The sequence below is a fragment of the Monopterus albus genome, unplaced genomic scaffold (genome assembly GCF_001952655.1).
Source record: "Monopterus albus unplaced genomic scaffold, M_albus_1.0 scaffold329.1, whole genome shotgun sequence".
Lineage (NCBI taxonomy): Eukaryota > Metazoa > Chordata > Actinopteri > Synbranchiformes > Synbranchidae > Monopterus > Monopterus albus.
The window spans coordinates 477478-496668 of record NW_018128209.1 but is presented as its reverse complement, the minus strand read 5'-3'; the positions used below and the strand labels follow the sequence as shown (position 1 = coordinate 496668).

At 41.7% G+C, this 19191-nt stretch overlaps 1 protein-coding gene across 3 annotated transcripts in view; it reads right to left on the bottom strand.

Annotated features, from left to right (window-relative positions):
- The window catches only part of csmd2 (CUB and Sushi multiple domains 2), a 366263-nt gene that overhangs the window by 229659 nt on the left and 117413 nt on the right, over positions 1-19191 (bottom strand). Inside the window, exons 1-2 of one of the 3 annotated variants that reach the window (XM_020624536.1) lie at positions 10267-10454; positions 8797-9004 (exon numbers count right to left, since the gene is read on the bottom strand). In XM_020624536.1, coding sequence (XP_020480192.1) covers positions 8797-9004; positions 10267-10420 — 362 coding nt within the window. In that variant the 5' untranslated portion in view covers positions 10421-10454. Of the gene's footprint in view, positions 1-8796; positions 9005-10266; positions 10455-19191 lie in introns of those variants that run through there. The other 2 variants (XM_020624534.1, XM_020624535.1) reach the window with 2 other exon arrangements.

Here is a 19191-nt window from a genome sequence, read left to right as displayed (position 1 = left end):
CTGCTCTCTAGCGCTCACCTGGAGGAGGAAAGTATGATGCTGCTTTATGCCCACTGCAAACAGCAAAAACACACAGACCGGTTTCCAAGGTGAGTTGTGTGTGCATGTCAGTGGTAGGAAGGCCACAAAATCAAGCGCTTATTAGGGGATGATGATCATGAAAAGTTGTCTTTGTGGGTATTGCATGCTGTTGTGTGTGTGTGTGTGTGTGTGTGTGTGTGTGTGTGTGTGTGGTGTATAATATTCGGAACACCTCCGAATATAATATAGTCCAATACAACCCCACATCTAACTATGACCTCAATTATAAGCATATTATTGAATGTATACATTTATGACAGTTTCACCAAAAACTGAAACATTTTAGCTTCATAAACAGATAAGGTGAAAGTGTTACACTTAAGTGCATACAATTGTACAGGTGAGTGGCCAGTGAGTGTATATAAAATAAACTCAAGTGATGCGTTGAACAAACTAATGAATGTAAGAATTAATTAAATATTATTATTAATCATCACCATGTCATAATATCTCTATTTTTTCCCCACTGGTGTACGCCTTAGAAAGGTGACCTTAGCAAAAAAGAATCTGTCTGAGTGGCCAGTGAATTAGTAGATTCTCAGGCAGGCCCATGCCTCAGCAGACTGCCACTCCTAGCTAGCATACCCTATAAAAAGAAGCTAACTGCTGAGTTGAAAGGTTTAACCTCAGGAGTTAAATTCATGCATGTGTGTCTGCGTACACTCATACACATCATTACACAATAAGATGCAGTGCAGTGACTTGGTATTAAAGCACTGTATGTACTTATACTCACTGCTCTGATTTAACAATCTAATTGCCATACCCAGTGTCCTCTACAACAGACCACTGAGTGCACTGTGCTTTTAGCCAAATGATTTCATATGTTCCTTTCTGTCCACGCCCTCCCTATCTATCTTTGCTAATTACTGTGACTGATTAATTGACGGGCGTGACGTCCCTCAGAGTCCTTTGTTTGTCACCCCAATCATATTCTCAAAGAAAGACTAAGGGAGGTCTAGCTTAAAGGTACAAATATCTGGCAGAAAACTGTGATGTTGACCAAGCAAGCCTCTTAAAATCAATTTCCATTTTCCACTATTCTATTTTGATCACATCCTACAAAAAGCTTCTGAAGCATTATCCTTCTTTAGGTTTACGGCATTTGACCCAGGAAGTGAATTAAGGGATCAAAGTAAGCTCTGGAATGGAGCATCAGTGGTAGCTGCAGAATAAGTATGGGTGTATAGGAATTGTTTTGTGATGGATGATCAAGGACACAGGAAACAAGATTCTCGTACTATTATGGTTGAAATGATATAAGTAGGAAGACACCGTTATATAAAGAAAGTAAACAGACCCCATGCTCCTGTGTCCTAAAGGGCAGAATTAAAAGGGTAAGATCTGGATAAGAGAGTTATTCACATATTGTATTTATATATTTATACATGTAAAATGTACTATAGCAAAGCTACTGACGTATAAACATTACTTCAGTACCAAAATTGTCCCATGAAAACACGTCAAAAAAACAAAACAAAAAACATAGTCACTTTTGACATTCATTCATTTTCTACCGCTTAGTCCCTGAACGGGGCCCCAGGGGGGAGTCAATCCTGGCCGGCAATTGGGCGAAGGCAGGGCTAACATGTAGACGAACAACCACACACACGCACACGCACTCCTATGGGCAATTTAGAGACACCAGTCAACCTAAGCTGCATGTCTTTGGACTGTGGGAGGAAGCCGGAGTACCCGGAGAGAACCCACGCAAGCATGGGGAGAACATGCAAACTCCACACAGAAAGGTCCCAGGTGGGGCCCGAACCCGGAACCTTCTATCTTTTGATATAATAAATGAAATAGTGCATCTCACAAAAGGCACCAATCCATTTTGCAAACCCAGGGTGCCAATGTGCATAATATCAAATACAGTATGTCTCTGTGTACAAATCATAAGCCATTAGTAAATCTGTGGGACTGTTAAAGTGACAAATTGAATCCCAGTGGTGCAGTCCTTAGCAAACACAACAAAAGAGACACCCAGTCAGGGCACAGTGATCTGGCCAATTACCTCTGCATGTTCTCTGCTCTCACTAGGCTCGGGGGGTTGAGAGAACACATGGCTAAACATACTTACACAGACACATTGCTACCCAGGCCGCTTGCCTTGGGGGAGCTGGTTTATACCATAGGTTAGACTAAATATTGTCTAGTAACAGTTGCACCAGCTGTTTTCAATATAATAAATCAATGGCAATTAATGACATATAATGCCTTCACTTATGGATTTCAGTGGTGTAATTTAGACAATATAGCTGCAATAGGCCACACCTTGACAAACACCGGCACACCTGCATACACACAAAAACAAGCTTGGAAGGCTAATTGAATAAGTGAGTACAGTAAGAGTTGGCCCTTGCTCTTTGCATTCCAAAACCCCTCTCTTAGCTCTGAGCTATGTGACAGAGTGAGCAACAAAGTGTGGAGTGCAGGGGTGAGCCAATCTGCAACACAGCACTAGGTGTTGGAGATAACGTTCCACCGGAGAATTTCTTGATGGGTGGTGCAAATTTCATCATAACTGAAGGTTTGATCAATGGTACATTGCAGATTGAGTCTTCAGCCAAGTGCTGTTGTTAATAATTCCTGACTCAGACAGACAAGACATTGACGGACCTTGGCGGAGAGACTGACGACGACAGCTATTGATTCACTAGTCAAACAGACTGATAAGCCAAACTATGGTTTTCAATGTTTTAAGATGACACTGCAGAATAAAGAAGAAGAATGGGTAAAAAAAAAAAAAACAGCAGAGCAGCAGATGAGTACATAAAGTCTGTGACAAAAGAGGAAGAAGACAGAAACAGAGAGGGATCTAGATGCAGTGAGATAAGAGGATGTGACATGCTGGTATATATAACCTCCTAACAGAACAATCTGGGGGCTGTTTTTTTTGGGTTGTCTTTGACATGAGTCAAGGCTTCATTACTATCCCTCACATCAAGCCATGAGACATTTCCATCTCAACCAGTGTTTATCACCACATGAGCCTACCCCACTATTAAGCTTAAAAAAGCATAGTTGTGGCCTTTTGATATGTACATCATCCCCACTACAACAGATGTGCAAATTTAGGGGAAATACATGAGTCAACAGTAACTGATGTTTGTGAATGCACAAATTAAAGCAACGCTTCTGACATGCACTACATGCAATACCTTGGGCTGCATCTCAAACTCTGGCATCTAGAAAACTTTACTGAATTCAGGGCACACTATTCATTATCCATAATTTACTTTGGTTTTGGATTGTGTTTTATGAAGAAGGCACCATTTCGGCTTTTCCTGTTTAGGGGTCGCCACAGCGAATCGTCACACTGACGACTCGCATGTTGACATTTGGCACATGTTTTACGCCGGATGCCCTTCCTGACGCAACCCTGATTCAAACCTGGGCTGCAGCGGCGAGAGCACTGCGCCTTAACCACTAGCCTACCAGGGACGGCAAGGCACCATTTACAGTTAATGACCATATAATGTATAAAGACTACAGACTGTCATTAGAGAATCACACAAAACTATCCACTCTGATGCTTTATGGCTCCTAGAGAACAAAGAGAGAGAGAGAGAGAGAGAGAGAGACTGACTGACTGACTGAGAAAGGCAGAGAGAGACAGTGAGAGGGAGACAACCACCAGTGTCAGACCCTCCAAGACGTGATCAGACTAGTGATGTCGCAGTGACTTCTCTGTAAAGCCTCAAAGTGAAACGCTTCCTTTACTCCACCAATCTGTGCTTTGAGAAACGGGCCACCACTTAAGAAATTAATAAAAAATGTACACCCACTCAACCATCACAGAGTATCCATTTAAAAACACATCTATGTAAAGTTCCTGCTGCCAATATTTTCTATTTATGTGCTGAAAATAACTGCCTTAGTGTGTAAATGTAAAATAAATTGTGTTTTTAAGCAGGGGACTTGGGGGATCACCACCTATTCTTGTGCTGCCAAGCAAAAAATGGTAAGATGATATGCTACACACTCAATCACTCCGACGGTTTTATTAGAAGAAATACTTAAAGGAGAGTACATGACTGGCAGCCGCTCCATAGCAGTGGCGTCCTTGTGGGACACAGTATGGGATGAGGGCGTTAACCCTATGGTGAACAGCAGCCGGCACGCACACGATCGCATTTTAAATACCAGGGTAAGTATTAACGCCATCATGATTCTATAGTATATTGACACCGATGTGCACAAATCTAGAAAAGAATCATCTAAGTTAATCTGTGACTGAATTTGATCTGCAGTAACACCAAACCAAAACCCCATGAGCCCAACCATGAAATAAGTTTACCCGTTTCTTTGAAAACACAAAAACAAAAGGTGAGGCATTTACCTCCACAAAAATCAAACATTTCTCATACTGCTGCAACTCCCATTGGAAACTAGAGAAAACAGCCCCTGGACTTAAAAAGCTGTCCAGAAGACCATTCACTCACTCTCGGGTGAGTCAACCAGTCGATCAATATATATCCAGTGTTCTGTACTCTTCTCCTGCAACTCTATCAATTTTTCTCACTCACTCACTCATACACACACACACACACACACACAGGTGTGCTCGGTCAATGGGCTGGGATAGGCTGACACATATCAGCACTGCAGGGATAATCCATGTGCCTGCTAAATGTCAATGCCTCAATTCCATAAGATACAAGGTTAAAAGGCAGAGGCGAAAGGACAGAAAGCTACCTGAAGGGATCAACACTGACTGGTCTCTCAGATCTCCTAACAAGAAAAAATAAGCATTTACCAACAAAGCTTTGCCTTGTCAGTAACAGATGTGTAAAACAAAAGAAAACAAACAAAAAACTCCTCATTGGAATTATATTTTGCAAGAGACACTAGAATCAAAAACAAAAACAGGCAAGTTTTGTTTTTGAACATTTCCTAAAACAGTGTGATCACTGAACTGTGATGTGGCATTTTTTCCCATCACAATCACATTTTTTGGAAGAACCAAGGGACTAATATCAACATTCAGAGTGCTTTCAACTCCAAATTCAGGCACTTCATATTCTATATTTACATCATCCAAGGTGCTGTGAGAGTTTCTTTCAGCGTCTCGAGGGAGCACTGCTTGTAGATGAAAATGTATTATGGTGCTTTGCAAAACAATTGAGCACCAAAGAAAATTACAAGTCAAATAGCTGTGAGTTCCACTTAGTAGCAAGCAGGAGAATGAGCATCTGGCAGTTGGCGAGGGTCAGGCATTACAGTATTTACATTGCCTCAAAGTGGATGGTGATGGGGAAGAAAATCAATGTGGATGCAGGCAACAGTGTAATGGCAGAGTAATGTGTTGCCCTGGGCAACCAACGCCAGAGACGTCCTGTCAGGCTAATACCGAGTGGAGGTGGACTTCAGTTGCCATTTTTAACAGCCCTTCCCACTGCCACATTCAATCCACATGCATATCTCAGCTTCTGAAGTCAGTCCTAAAGGCTGCCTTTTCCTGCTGCCTTTCAGAATGCTAACTCTGCAGGGCTGCCAATCAAGGATGGTGCAGTAAACAAGAATGTAACTGAGCAAGATCTGATTCACATACTCAAAGGGGTGATTGATGCTGTTCACTCTCTTCTTCTCAAAGCAAATATGCAGACATGGAGATGCACATACATGTGACAAAAGAACAGGGAGCGTGCAGACTTGACCTTCTTTTATTTGAGCTGTTGGATTGGTCAGGGAAGTGGGACTTTGACCCTGATCCCTGGCCTCTCTTCTACTATTGCATCACTCAACCTGCCTGTCAGGTATCAGTCAATATTGCTCCCCACAGTTTCAATTAAGTGGGCAAAGATGGGATGCCAGCTCTATATACACTCAGTAACTGTGAAATCATAAAAGCACACAAACACTTTCATTCTTGATATTTGGTCAGGTCAGAAGGATATCATCAGATCTGATCTTTTCTTCTAACTTCAGAAAATAGATATCGTGCAGTGAACAAGGATTCAAGATAAGAACCAACAAGAAAATACAAGGTGCCAGTGATAAGATGCCATTTCTGATGGTTATACAATACTTCTATTTTCTTAAGTTAATTGTAAAGCCTAATTCCCAATTAAAGGGAACAGCAGTTTGAAGTTAACTATATGTTATTCCTGTACAAACCAGAGTGATTAAATCACAAACCAACCCAATTATATGGTGAAAGGAGAGAGGGCACAATCATCAAGCCCCACTGACTGGAGGGCTCACTGAGCCATTTACTGATAGGATGTATACTTTAGGTCAGCACCATCATAGCGCTCCACTTGACCTCTCTACTTAGCTACCATCTGGGAAGTCAAACTCCCTTCACCTATCTATTTAGTTCTCCACTTCAATATCCATCCACACCTCTAAAGCGCCTGCCCTCCTCTCCACTTCTCTGATGTCTGCTCATTCTTATGTTTGAGCCTGTCACCCCCTTTGCCTAGCATTACTGCTCCCTACTCAGTCTGAAATTATAGATACCCAGCTACTTGGACCACGTTCACACTGCAGGCTGAAGTGACTCAAATCCGATCTTTTTGCCCAAATGCGACCCATATCCGATTTCCTTATGACAGTGTGAACAGCACAGATCCAATTTTTTCAAATCCGACCCAGGCCACTTTCATATGCGGTCCTAAATCGGATACGTATCTGATGTTTTGCAATGAGACTTCAGTCTGAACGGCCAGGTCGCATTTCATGCAATTTTTATAGCATTGAAATGCGACAGACGTCACAATTCTGCGCTGGAGGAGGCGAGGGGTAATAAAAAAAATGGCAGACAATGGTGATTCCGGTGGTGATCAGCCACTGCTCCACAAAAGGCCATAAGCAATATTTGTGCTCTCCTTCTTCTTGATATTCTTATTATTATTATGTCTTTATTTCGATTGCAAATTGTCAGGTACATCACTACGCACATGCTATCACGAGCCACATCCATTTTTATTTCCGCAAACAAAGTACGCTGCATCTGACATCATGTGCGCTTCTGCGCATGCGGGTCACTTCAGGGCCGTATACCGTTACATGAGACAGATGGCAGTCGCATTTAAATGACAGTGTGAACAACAGCGCAAAAAAATCAGATTTCGGCAAAAAATCCGATCTGAGCATTAAGACCTGCAGTGTGAACGTAGTCTTAGATACCCAAGAGATAACGTTGTTTTGTGCTGAAAACAGGCTGGTGTTTTCATGGTTTGGAAGAAGACAGTCAAGACTATGAGGGTAAAATTCAAGACTAGAAAAAATGAAACACAAACAAGCCAGCATGTCTATACTGTCTCCTCTGTCCCTTGTGCTGTCTTTTCTTTGTAGTGTGCATGATCAACTGTGACTTGCACTCTATATTGCCTGCAAGTAGCTCCTGTCCCTTCAGGTCATTTTGCTCCTGCTGATTTTGCTGTCTTTGAGACAGTGTATGCTACAGTTCCAACACCATAGACGCCCCTGGCAAAAAAAAAAAGAGCCAGAAAAATGATAGACACAGTAGAGATTTGAGCACCCCACACAACAACAAAGAGCATATCAAAGTCCGAAACAAGAAGCTGATGACATTGTAAAATGTGCAAAAGAAGCACAGTCAGGCTGCCGTCTGTAGGAATCTGGGAAGAGATCAACTCTCAACTGGCCAAGCTGAAATTCAAAGAGACTTCTAATATCAGGCTGCAAGGCACAATTCTTAGTTATAAGAATGCTCAGAGTCAGTCAAGTTCTTCTGAAAGTGTTTTTGCTTAACTACTGAGTGAACTGGCAGAATTCCAGAGGCTACCTCACTCTAAAATGATTGCTCCTCTGGAACCTATATCCTCTGTCAGCAGTGCCCTGTCTCCCTGCCTGTCACTATATGATCTTGAAACTAAATTGTCTATTTATAATGCATTCAAGACAAAGAAAGTGCAGTGGATTTTCCTGATAGACAAGAGGAGCATCCTTCCACCTATATTCAACCCATGCATACTTTTCATGCTTATATTAGCCTCTTGTGCTAAATGAAGGAGGGAGGAACAAAGTGGCAGAGAAAGTGTTCTTTGACACCCAGCCCAAATGTATGGAAGTGTAGCTGAATATTTGAAAACTTGCATGCACCTCCATTTGTGCCCATATGGGCCTTACTGTGTGTGTGTGTGTGTGTGTAAAAAACAACACTATATGGCTGGTGGTGGTAATCGAGCTCTCTAATTACCTCCTGAGCTGAGAGAGTCGTCAGAGAGAGGAGGAGCTGCCACAGATGGTGAGAGACCCATACTGATGCCAAGCTATCCTACCTGTTCATCATTCATGCTGAGTGTGAGCACTTGTGTGAGACCAAGTTATGGAGAGAATGAGTGAGAGTGTGTATGACAAAGATTCAGTGTTCAAATTACTCTTTAAAACATGATCCATGCTTATGGACATAAAGCAGATAAATACTTTTTCATCCTTTTTATTGTTTTCATTTGAAAGGTAATGTCACTAGCACTGAACATTCCATAACCCTGATATTTGATTCAAATCCTCCTCCTCTGCACATCTCCAGGGATAATCTCAGACAATTATGGTCCACACCAAATAAACTGGCCAAGTTCCACTGGCCCTACACAACGCCCACACACTTCCAAACATACTTCAACCAGCTCATTCCTTCTTCCAGAAAAGTGCCTGTGGGCATGTCGTGCAACCGTGAACTACTTTTCTCTTCCTGTCCCTGGCTCGGCTTACTTCCCCGGCTGCTGCCAGCTGACTACTCACCACTGTGAAGAGCCCTCAGTGCCGCTGACTTCCAGCAGGTCATAGTCATCCTCCAACTGAAAGTCAGAGAAAACCAGGGCAATGGTGTCTCCTGGCTCGGCCAGCACAGTCCAGGTGCAGTCAGCATTGTTGTTGTACTCTGCAGGGTAATTGGGAGTGGCGATCACGCCACTCTGGCCTCGCAGTGTCCCGCCACAGCCATCATCTGCTGCAAGGAGCACACAAAGGAGAAAAGCTTAGTAAAAGATGGAAATATAAACAAAGACAATCACAGACATGTGATGCAGAGATAACTGAAGATGTACAAAGAAATGGAAACAGTTGGGGAGCAAGAGCAGTAAAAGGCTACACAAGACAAACTCCAGAATAATTGCAGCTAAAGGTCAAGACTGACACATGAAATAGTAATACTACAATCTGAGCTGGTCCTTATATGCTGGTCCTCGAAGCACAGGCTGAGGTGGAGGTGTGGTAGCAATTTTCGACTCAAGCCTATTAATCAATCCTAGACCTAAACAACATTTGAAAGCCTCACTCTGAGTCTCTCACACCCAAACTGGAAAAGCCAGTTTGATTTGTCATTACCATCCACCTTCCCCTTATTCAGAGTTTTTAACTGAATTCTCAGACTCTGACTTAGTTCTCAGTACAGATAAAATAATCATAGTGGGTGACTTTAATATTCATGTTGATACTGACAATGTCAGCCTCCACAGTGCATTCAGTTCATTATTAGACTCCATTTGCTTTTCTCAAACTGTAAATAAACCCACTCACTGTTTTAATCACACCCTTGATCTTGTTCTGACATATGGCATTGAAACTGAACACTTAATAGTTTTCCCCCCAAAACCCTCTTCTGTCTGGCCATTTTCTAATAACTTTTGAATTTGCATTAATGGATTATACACTGTGTGGGGGGAAAAATTCCATTATGGTTGATGTCTGTCACAAAAGAGCAGGAACTAGGGGACCCAAGATGCAGACACTCCAGATGGAAAAGTAGTAACAAGCTTTACTGAGAACAGATGATAAGAGGCAGAGGAGGCAGGTGAAGGTGGAGGAGATATGGGAACTCGGGAGAAGACAGAGAGGCTGAATCAGGACGACCGAGTGAGGCAGGGAGAGGTAAAGTCCTATGACACAGTCCTCCTATTCAGAAGGCCACGAGGAAGGTGAACCTCCAGGCTCTCAATACCCCAGGACGCCAAGGAACCAAAGACAGGAAATCTAAACTGACACATATAATTCAGCACAGGAACGGCTTGACTGAAGTCAGGTAAACTCCATGGATGTAGGAATAAATGTACTTAGCTTGAGGGAAGCACTGGGTGCAGGAGTATGGGTCTCTCTAAGGAGAGGAGGGAGCAGATGAGTAACTGATAAGTGGTGTGATGTAGTATAAAGTCTGGGGATGGTAAGGAGTTGTTGTAGCTGGCATCTTAACAGGGGCAAAGGATGTTGTCTCACTTGATGACTGCAGAGGATAGGAGTTGCAGTGGAGAAGCTTGTTTCTGGCGCAGAGCAGGGACAAGGAGTGGCGTCTCACACAAGGAGCGTAGAAGGCAGATAGTAGCAGCAGAGTAGCTTGTTTCAGGTGTAGAGTGGGAACACAGAATGGCATCACACACGGAGAGTAAAGAAGGCAGGTAGTAGTAGCAATGTAGCTTACTTCTGGTATGGTGTAGTGATGAAGAGTAGCATCTGTTATCAGGAGAGGAGAAGGCAGGTGGTAGCACTGAAGTAGCCTACTTCTGGTGAGGGGCTGTTACTAAGAGTGGCGCTTCTGGTGAGGCGTTATTACGAAGAGGTGGCGTCTTGTAACAGGAGAGGCGATGACAGGTCATAGCAGAACAAGCCAGGTAATGGATCAGGAAACGCAGGGAGCCAGGGGAGTGCCCGGACTGACAAAACAAATTGGCGAAAACCAAAGTATACGTGTAACAAAAGCAGGAGCAAACACAGGGCAACAAATACAGAGCATATGCGAGCACAAGATCGTCAATGAACCAGCAAGGGGCAAATGGAATGAAGGGCATATATATAGGGAGCAGAACCGGGAAGTAATGAGCGGCAGGTGAATGAAATGATGGCTGATTAGAGTGATGTCCGAAGCGAGGTCCAAACCACTCCACAAAAACTGGAAAGGAGGTGGCACTCCACTAAGTCAGAAAAGTTTTTCTTACCCTGGAAAGATAGTTTAATGTATAAAAAAGCCCTTTGTAGTGCCAGAACTGCATATTATACATCACTGATAGAAGAAAATAAGAACAACCCCAGGTTTCTTTTCAGCACTGTAGCCAGGCTAACAAAGGGCCACAGTGCTGTTGAGCTTAACATTCCTTTAGATCTCAGCAGTAATGACTTCATGAGCTTCTTTACAAATAAAATCACAACTATTAGAGAAAAAAATCATCAAATCATTCCCACAACTCTCACAGATGTTCCATCAAGTACAATGGCTTTAGAATCATCTGTAAGATCTCATTTATACTATACTGCTTCATCTAAATCATCAACATGTCTTTTAAGTAAGTGCAAGATGGCGCTCTCCGAGGCAGACGTGCTTGCACGTTCCACTCTTGAATGCCGTTTTTTTTTTCGTTTTCTTCTTTTTTGTGTGTTTTTTACTCTTTCTGCAGTGCACAAATGTCATGCACTGCTTACATACAACAGACAGGCATTGCTGGACATCCCCATCTCACACAGCCACTGGAAATTTACTGGTTTCATACCACCAGAGCTACAACTCACTGTCCACTCCCGCAACAACAACAACAACAACGACAACCACCATCATCCTCAGGGAGCCCCCGGAGCACCAGGCACAAGCGAGCAGGCTGAAATCAGGAGAGCGACCCGGAGACAGAGGCGCAAACGAGGCAAGTGCGGGGGACTCCATGCTAGGATAAAAGCCATTACCCAGCCTCTTCCTAGCTAACGTACAGTCTCGGGAAAACAAATTGGATGAGCTAAGGGCTAGGATTACAGCACAATGGAAAATCAAAGAATGCTGTGCTCTAATTCTCACCGAGACTTGGCTTTCTGACAGAGTCCCAGATTCCACGATTCAGCTAGAGACTCACTCTGTACATCGAGGAGACCGCACTGCTGCTTCAAGGAAGGTAAAAGGAGGCTCTTAGCACTTTGACTCTTAGACCCCATCCTGACCAAGCTACTCAAAGACGTCTTAATAATAATAATAACCTTTATTTATAAAGCACTTTACAACTCGTCTGAGTACAAAGTGCTGTACAGTAAAAATTACCAACATAAGAACATCTAAAACAAACTATACAAAATAAAATAAAATAACACAACTTTGTCTCTATGGAGAAATAAAAAGCATTTAAACATCAGTTGGAGTGTCAAAACCACTTTTCAGAAAGCCAATGGGTGACACCATGGTAGGTGTGTCCATTTTTTATGTACATAAAAAACGTAAATAAAAAGCATTTAAACATCAGGTGCAAAGGCCTGCTTAAAAAGGTGAGTTTTTTAAAACTGACTTAAAAATTGATAATTCGGTTTTATTGCGGAGCTCCTGCAGCAAAGAATTCCAAAGTCTGGCACCGTGGACAGCGAAAGATCGGTCACTGCACTTCTTATAACAAGACTGTGGGACCACCAGGGCCAGGTGCCCTGAGGATCGCAGAGCTCTACGCGGGGTATAAACAGTCAGGAAGTCTGACATATAATGTGGAGCAAGTCTGTGAATTGCCTTAAAGACAAACAACAAAACTTTAAACTGCACTCTCCACTGCACTGGGAGCCAGTGTAACGAGCGGAGGACCGGGGTAATGTGGGCATATTTGGGAGTGTTGGACAGCAGCTGGGCTGCAGCATTTTGGACTAGTTGCAACTTCTGGAGCAGGGATTGCGACAAACCAGCATACAGAGCGTTACAGTAGTCCAGGCGCGACATAATAAAAGCATGAACAGCTTTTTCTAGATTCGAACAAGATTAAAATGGCTTGACCTTAGCTAGCAGCCTTAAATGAAAAAAGCTGGTTTTGACTATGGCTCTTGTTGAAAGAACTGGACGTGGCTTTATAATAGAATAGAGCCTTTACTATTAACTGGCTATGTTCCACAGGCTTTTAAGGTTGCTGGAATTACACCACCATTCTAAAAGGCTACTCTTGACCCAGGCATTCTAGTTAATTATTGACCAATATCCAGTCTCCACTTTATTTTTAAAATCTTTGAAAAAGCTGTTGCAAAACAGTTATGTGACCACATGCACAAGAATGATTTTCAGTCAGGCTTTAGAGTCCATCATAGTAGAGAAACTGCATTTGGTGAAAGTCACCAACAATTGCCTCTTAGCCTCAGACAAAGGACTTGTCTCCAAATTTGTCTTCTTAGATCTCAGTGCTGCTTTTGACACCATTGATCACAGAATCTTACTACAGAGACTTGAACATGTTATTGGGATTAAAGGAACCACACTAAGTTGGTTCAAATGTTACTTATCAGAAAGATTCTAATTTGTTCATGTTAATGATGAATCTTCCACGCAGACTGAAGTTAGTCATGGCGTTCCACAAGGCTCTGTGTTAGGTCCAATTCTCTTCACTTTATACATGCAATATTATTAGGAAATATGGAATAAATTTCCATTGCTATGCAGATGATACTCAGTTATATTTATCTATGAACCCAGATGAATCAGATCAGTTGGTCAACTTCAAGCATGTCTTAAAGACATAAAGACCTGGATGACTTATAATTTCTTACTTCTAAACTCTGACAAAACTGAAGTTATTGTAATTGGGCCTGATAAACCTTAGAAATCTGCTGTCTAACTATATACTTACTCTAGATGACATACTGTAGTTCTGGCCTCCAGTACTGCTGTGAGGAACCTTGGAGTCATTTCTGACCAGGATATGTCCTTTAAATTACACATAAACCAAGTCTCTACAACTGCCTTCTTTCACCTGCGCAATATCACAAAAATCAGGAGCATCTTCTCTCAAAGTGATGCTGAAAAACTGGTCCACTACTGTAACTCTTTAGTATCAGGATGTCCCAATAATTCCATAAAAAGCCTACAGTTAAACCAAAATGCTGCAGCCAGAGTACTGACAGGAACTAGCAAGAGAGATCATATTTCTCCCATATTAGCTTCTCGCCAGTGGCTCCCTGCAAAATCCAGAAGGGATTTTAAAATCCTTCTTCTAACATACAAAGCCCTTAATGACAAGGTTCCATCATATCTTAAAGACCTCATAGTGCCTTATCATCCCAACAGAGCACTTCGTTCACAGGGTGCAGGTCTACTTGTGGTTCCTAGAGTACACAGAAGTAGAATGGTAGGCAGAGCCTTTAGCTATCAAGCTCCTCTCCTATGTAACCAGCTCCCAGTCTCAGTTCAGGAGGCAGACACCCTCTCCAGCTTTAAGATTAGACTTTCCTTTTTGAGAAAGCGTATAGTTAGTGTGGGATCAGGTGACCCTGAGCCTTCCCTTACTTATACTGCTCAGCAGCTGCTGCTGCTACATAGGCCTAGGCTGTTGGGGGCAACTTGACTCTCCTCTCCTCAATAATAATAGTGATAATAGTAAGGTCTAGCCCTTACTTTGTAAAGTGTCCTGAGATGACATTTGTTGTGATTTGACCCTATGCAAATAAATTTGAATATTCCTATTTAAAATAAGCACCATACTGACAGATGGTGGCATTGATTATATGTTCACTCCCACAACACCTGTTTTGGACAAAGATTTTCTGAGGATAAACACTGTTCATAAACTCAGTGACTCTCATCACTCTCTTGTAAACTGTTAGTTTTTCAATGGGTGTATTTTTAGTCTTTTTTGACTTATCTTCCAAATTCCATTCTTTTACCTGTCTTTCACTGCTGTTTCATCCATTTCTGTGAAAAATGCTAAGAGAGCCTTTTCACTTGCTAGGAATATAACAAGCTAGCACAAGCCAGCAGGAACCTCCATTTAGATTGAGTGTGTGGAATGCTTTTGAGGCTAGATAACTCCAGGACACACAGTGCATATCAACAGCCAGAAAACTACAACAAAAGATCCCCGCTCTGTTAACTAATGGGCTCGCTCTGCAACGCAAAAAACCTCAATGGAAAGAGACCTCCTGATGTTGTGAAAACTTGCCCCATATATTATACACAGATAAAATTAATCAACAAGTCTTTAAAAAATTTCCACATATGCTTAACTGAGTGGGAACTCTGTGGGTGATGTTTGACCAGCATTTTAAAAAATATATTTATTTATTTTCTGGTACCAATTTTTCTTTTTACCATGTGCCAAAGTTACTGCATATTGTTCCTTTGTATGCATTTTTTGCCACAGGCCCTATGTTTGACCTATGGTTCTTTACAGTCAGCAAGAAGCAGTGTAGGGTATGTGACACAACCGAATGCAACACAGTGTGAAGTGATTAAAATCTGATTAATTCAGATTTGTGTTAATCAAAGCATCTATTCCCTCCTGAAGACTGAAGGAAATTATTAAACAATACAGCATGTTAATGTGTTGCCAGAATAATTCCATAATGCCCAGCTTCTGATACTGGACAGTATGTTCATTAGAGCATTCAGCAGTACAGTACCATGTGACATCTGGGCTCAATTCCTGTGTAGACTTTGTGGAATACAGACTTGATCACAGCAGTATGTAATGGTTAATGGAGGGGACTCACCAAATGTTTTGAGCCACACAATCACACCTTTTTTGTTTTTGAATGTGTTGGAGTGGTTTGAGATTCATTATTGTGCAGCTAACTAACTGTGTGGGCTGTTTAAAAAAAGAGAAGGAAGAACTCAGAGGTGCTGGGTAGTGTCCATCATCCATCCTGCCTGTCACTACAGCAGCATCCCTGAGGGAGGGCAAGGGAGATGAACAGAAACTTCTGAGGTGTGAACTTAAATAGGAGAGAAAACACAACAGAAGGGTGAGAGAAGAAATGGATGAAGAAGATGACAGGTGACAAGTGAGGATGCATGAGAGGAAAAGTGCGGTGAGTTGGACAATGAAGAAAGAGAGAGATGGCGAATGGGGTGACAGGAGATTGTTGCAGCGGGAGTGACAGGAAGTAGAAGGCAGACAGAAGAAAGGATGAAAAAATGCATTGATATTCCACACAAAATAGTTTCTCCACACTTGAAGGGAAGTCTCTGACTCCACATTCTCCCCTTCACCTTGACTACATATCTCCATCGCTCTGTCCATTTTGTGGCTGCTACTGCTGATGCAAGTACTCTGTGACAACAGAAAACTAAAAAAAGCTATACCATTAACAATATTAAACAAAAAGAAAGAAAAAACTGCTGAACACTTCTATCTGTGAGGTGTGCCCAACATATTAATTTTTTCCTCAGTCAATTGTAGATGTCAAAATGCTTCTCATGGTTGAACAGTGCATATTTTCAGGCTGTCACTTAGGGTGTCATGGCTTTCCATGAAGTGTAAAAGTCGCTTTGATTCCTTGATTGAGTGTCATGGTAACCAAGATATGGGGAGGCATGGGCAAAACATACAAGCTATAAAAATATCATGTTAAATATGCATCAAAACTGCATGTTTGTGTACACCAAAAATGCTCACAGTAAAAACTAATAGTGACACAATGCTACTTAAAATCTGATAAATAGCTGTCTATGTGTGATGTTGCAGGGAAAGACTTTTTCAGGAAAGATATGTAGCAAAAAAAGGGGTGATAAGATTCTTAAAGAGCATATATTATGAAGATAAAATCCTATCAAAAATGTTACAAATGCGTGTTTAACTTTAAACTTTAAATTTTTATATATTTAGAATTTAGAAGTTATGACGCTAACGCTAATGTTCCGCCCTGCGGAGTTTATAGTTTTTCAGTAGGGCATATTTTAGTGATGCACATATTCCTCCCGACGGAGTTTGTTGTTGTTTTTCAGTGGGACATGTTTTAGTGATACACACCGCTAGTAAGTTTAGCATGAAAACAGTCACAGGTTGTCTCTCCTTCGAATCTATGTATCGAACCATCTACTTATCTAGCATAGCACGACAAACCATGGAGCATATATTCAATATATAAAAATTTAGAACATGCACCACAAACTGCAGGCAAATGGAATGCTCTCTGTTAAAACCTGTTATGTATTAGATATTTTTGTTTATTTTATGTAATGTCCATTTGGAACAGTGTCGTGTAAATACTTTTGCTTGGGTAACAGGTTTGGAAACTCAGATGTCCGAGTTTTCCACGTGTCCTTAAACGCACCGTGCATTTGTGGATTGTGGACTTTTGAGAGTGCGGAAAAACACTCTCAAAAATCCAGACAAAATGTTAAACACGCATTTGTAACATTTTTGATAGTATTTTATCTCCATAACATACTGACACATATGAATGAGCTGAACGTGAAGCTACAGGGGAAAGGTCAGTTTGTGCGCAAAATGTTCACAAACGTCAGAGCCTTCAAAACCAAGCTAGCTTTATTCTCAAAGCAAATGTCAAGCATTTGTGAACAGCATGACACACACACACACAAATGGCTTTATACATGCAGATTGCGCAGCACGCATTTGTGATCCTCATGACACACACACACACAAATCGCTTGTTACAGACAAAACGTTAAACACGCATTTGTAACATTTTTGATAGGATTTTATCTCCATAATATATGACTGTGAAATCACTTGTAAGTGTACTGTCAAGTGATTTATGTTTTAGATTAATGTTGTAGATTACAGCTTTGAGAACAAATTGATGAGCAGGAAATGTAAAACATTATCTGTGCTATCATTTCTGGCCTGACAGTGCAGTGCTGGCATGTTTGTCCTCATCTGAGTCCAGAAGGGTGACTGTGCCAAAATGTTCTTCCTTGCTCCTACACATATGAGCAGGCTTTTTAATTGGAGTGACATTTACAATACACTTGTGCATTATTAAGGTGCACTCAGGTGTACCTTTTATGTGGCACTGGGAGGCCTCAATTAGTCACAAGTTAAATTGTCAGTTTCTAAAACTTGTCAGCAAGTAATTTCTGTAGAAAAAGTGGCATAATCACTTCCTTGAGTGCCTGAGCATTTTTTGCTTTTCTAGGAAGGGGCCTAGGTGGGTATGGAGGAGGAGAATGAAGGAGCTGAGTTTAGATATGAATAGCACATTGTTAGTGGGTTAACGTAAAAACAAGGAATGAAGAAATATGACAAAGTTTTTGTCACTTTCTTACAAAAAATACAAGAAATTGCCAAGGACAGATCATGAAATGCACACATAATAATTTCACATTTAGATGTAGAGTATAGGCAAGTGCATGTGTCTGCATGTGATTGGGTAGGTGAGAACTGTGCTGGCGAGTGGTGCCCATCCATGTGTGTTCCTATGTGGGATTCCTGACTCCCGGCCTGGTTGCAGATGGTACAGTGTCTCAGTGCTCTGCTCAGCAGGCTCACTGACAAAAACCATTGGCCACATGGACACACACATGCACGCTCACACAAGACAGCAAATTGACATACAAAGACATGCAAACTCACATGTGTATGATGCACATGCGTTTCAGTCATACAAATATACAAAGAAAAATTCTGTACAATTATGTGCAATGCCTACATAAAGTGAGCTATTTGCAAAAACTTCATCATGTTGGGTTAGACAGCACACACTGGCAGGTGTCACTGCCGCAGGGATACTTGCTAACTGTGAGCAAAGGACAGCTGGTACAAGCACCTGACTGGGAGCTAACATATGAGGTCCTGTCATGATAAATAAGATAAAAGTATAACCACTGAAATCCTTGTCAAGTCATGTGAAGGTACGAGTTCAGATATGTGAAAGCCGGGCTGTGCTCATATACAGTATTTTGAGGGGCAGGTGCTCAAGCTAAAAAGGTCACCCCACTCAGCAACAATTATATATTAGGAAAAAAAGATTCTGGCAGTACCACATAGCACATACTGTATATCGCAAGCCTGAACACAATTAAAATTCTATAAAAACTAAAATATAAAATTAAAGATAGAAAAAAATGTCCTGCAAAAAGGGCACCTATCAGTTCGTTCAGAGGGTAAAAAGGGCAGGCTTTGGTTGATTGGCAACTTTAAAATTGCCTACATTAGTGCATATATATCCCAATTTGGGTTGCATCAGGAAGGGCATCTGGTGTATACATGCGAACAGTTGTTTCACTGTGGCGACCCCTAACAGGGAACAGCCGAAAGTAGTAGGGTAAGAAGGGAGGATGCCTGAGCACCGCCTGGGGTCTATCTGTGTACGTACCTATGTGAGAGTGTGTGGGCTGCAGGGCAGGTATTATCAATTAGTGAATAAAAGAGCACACAAAAAATGTTTTTTGGTCTTCATTTGAAAAGGTACATAAATATCATCATCTAAAATTTGAGTATCTGTTGCTTTATCTGAGCCGTC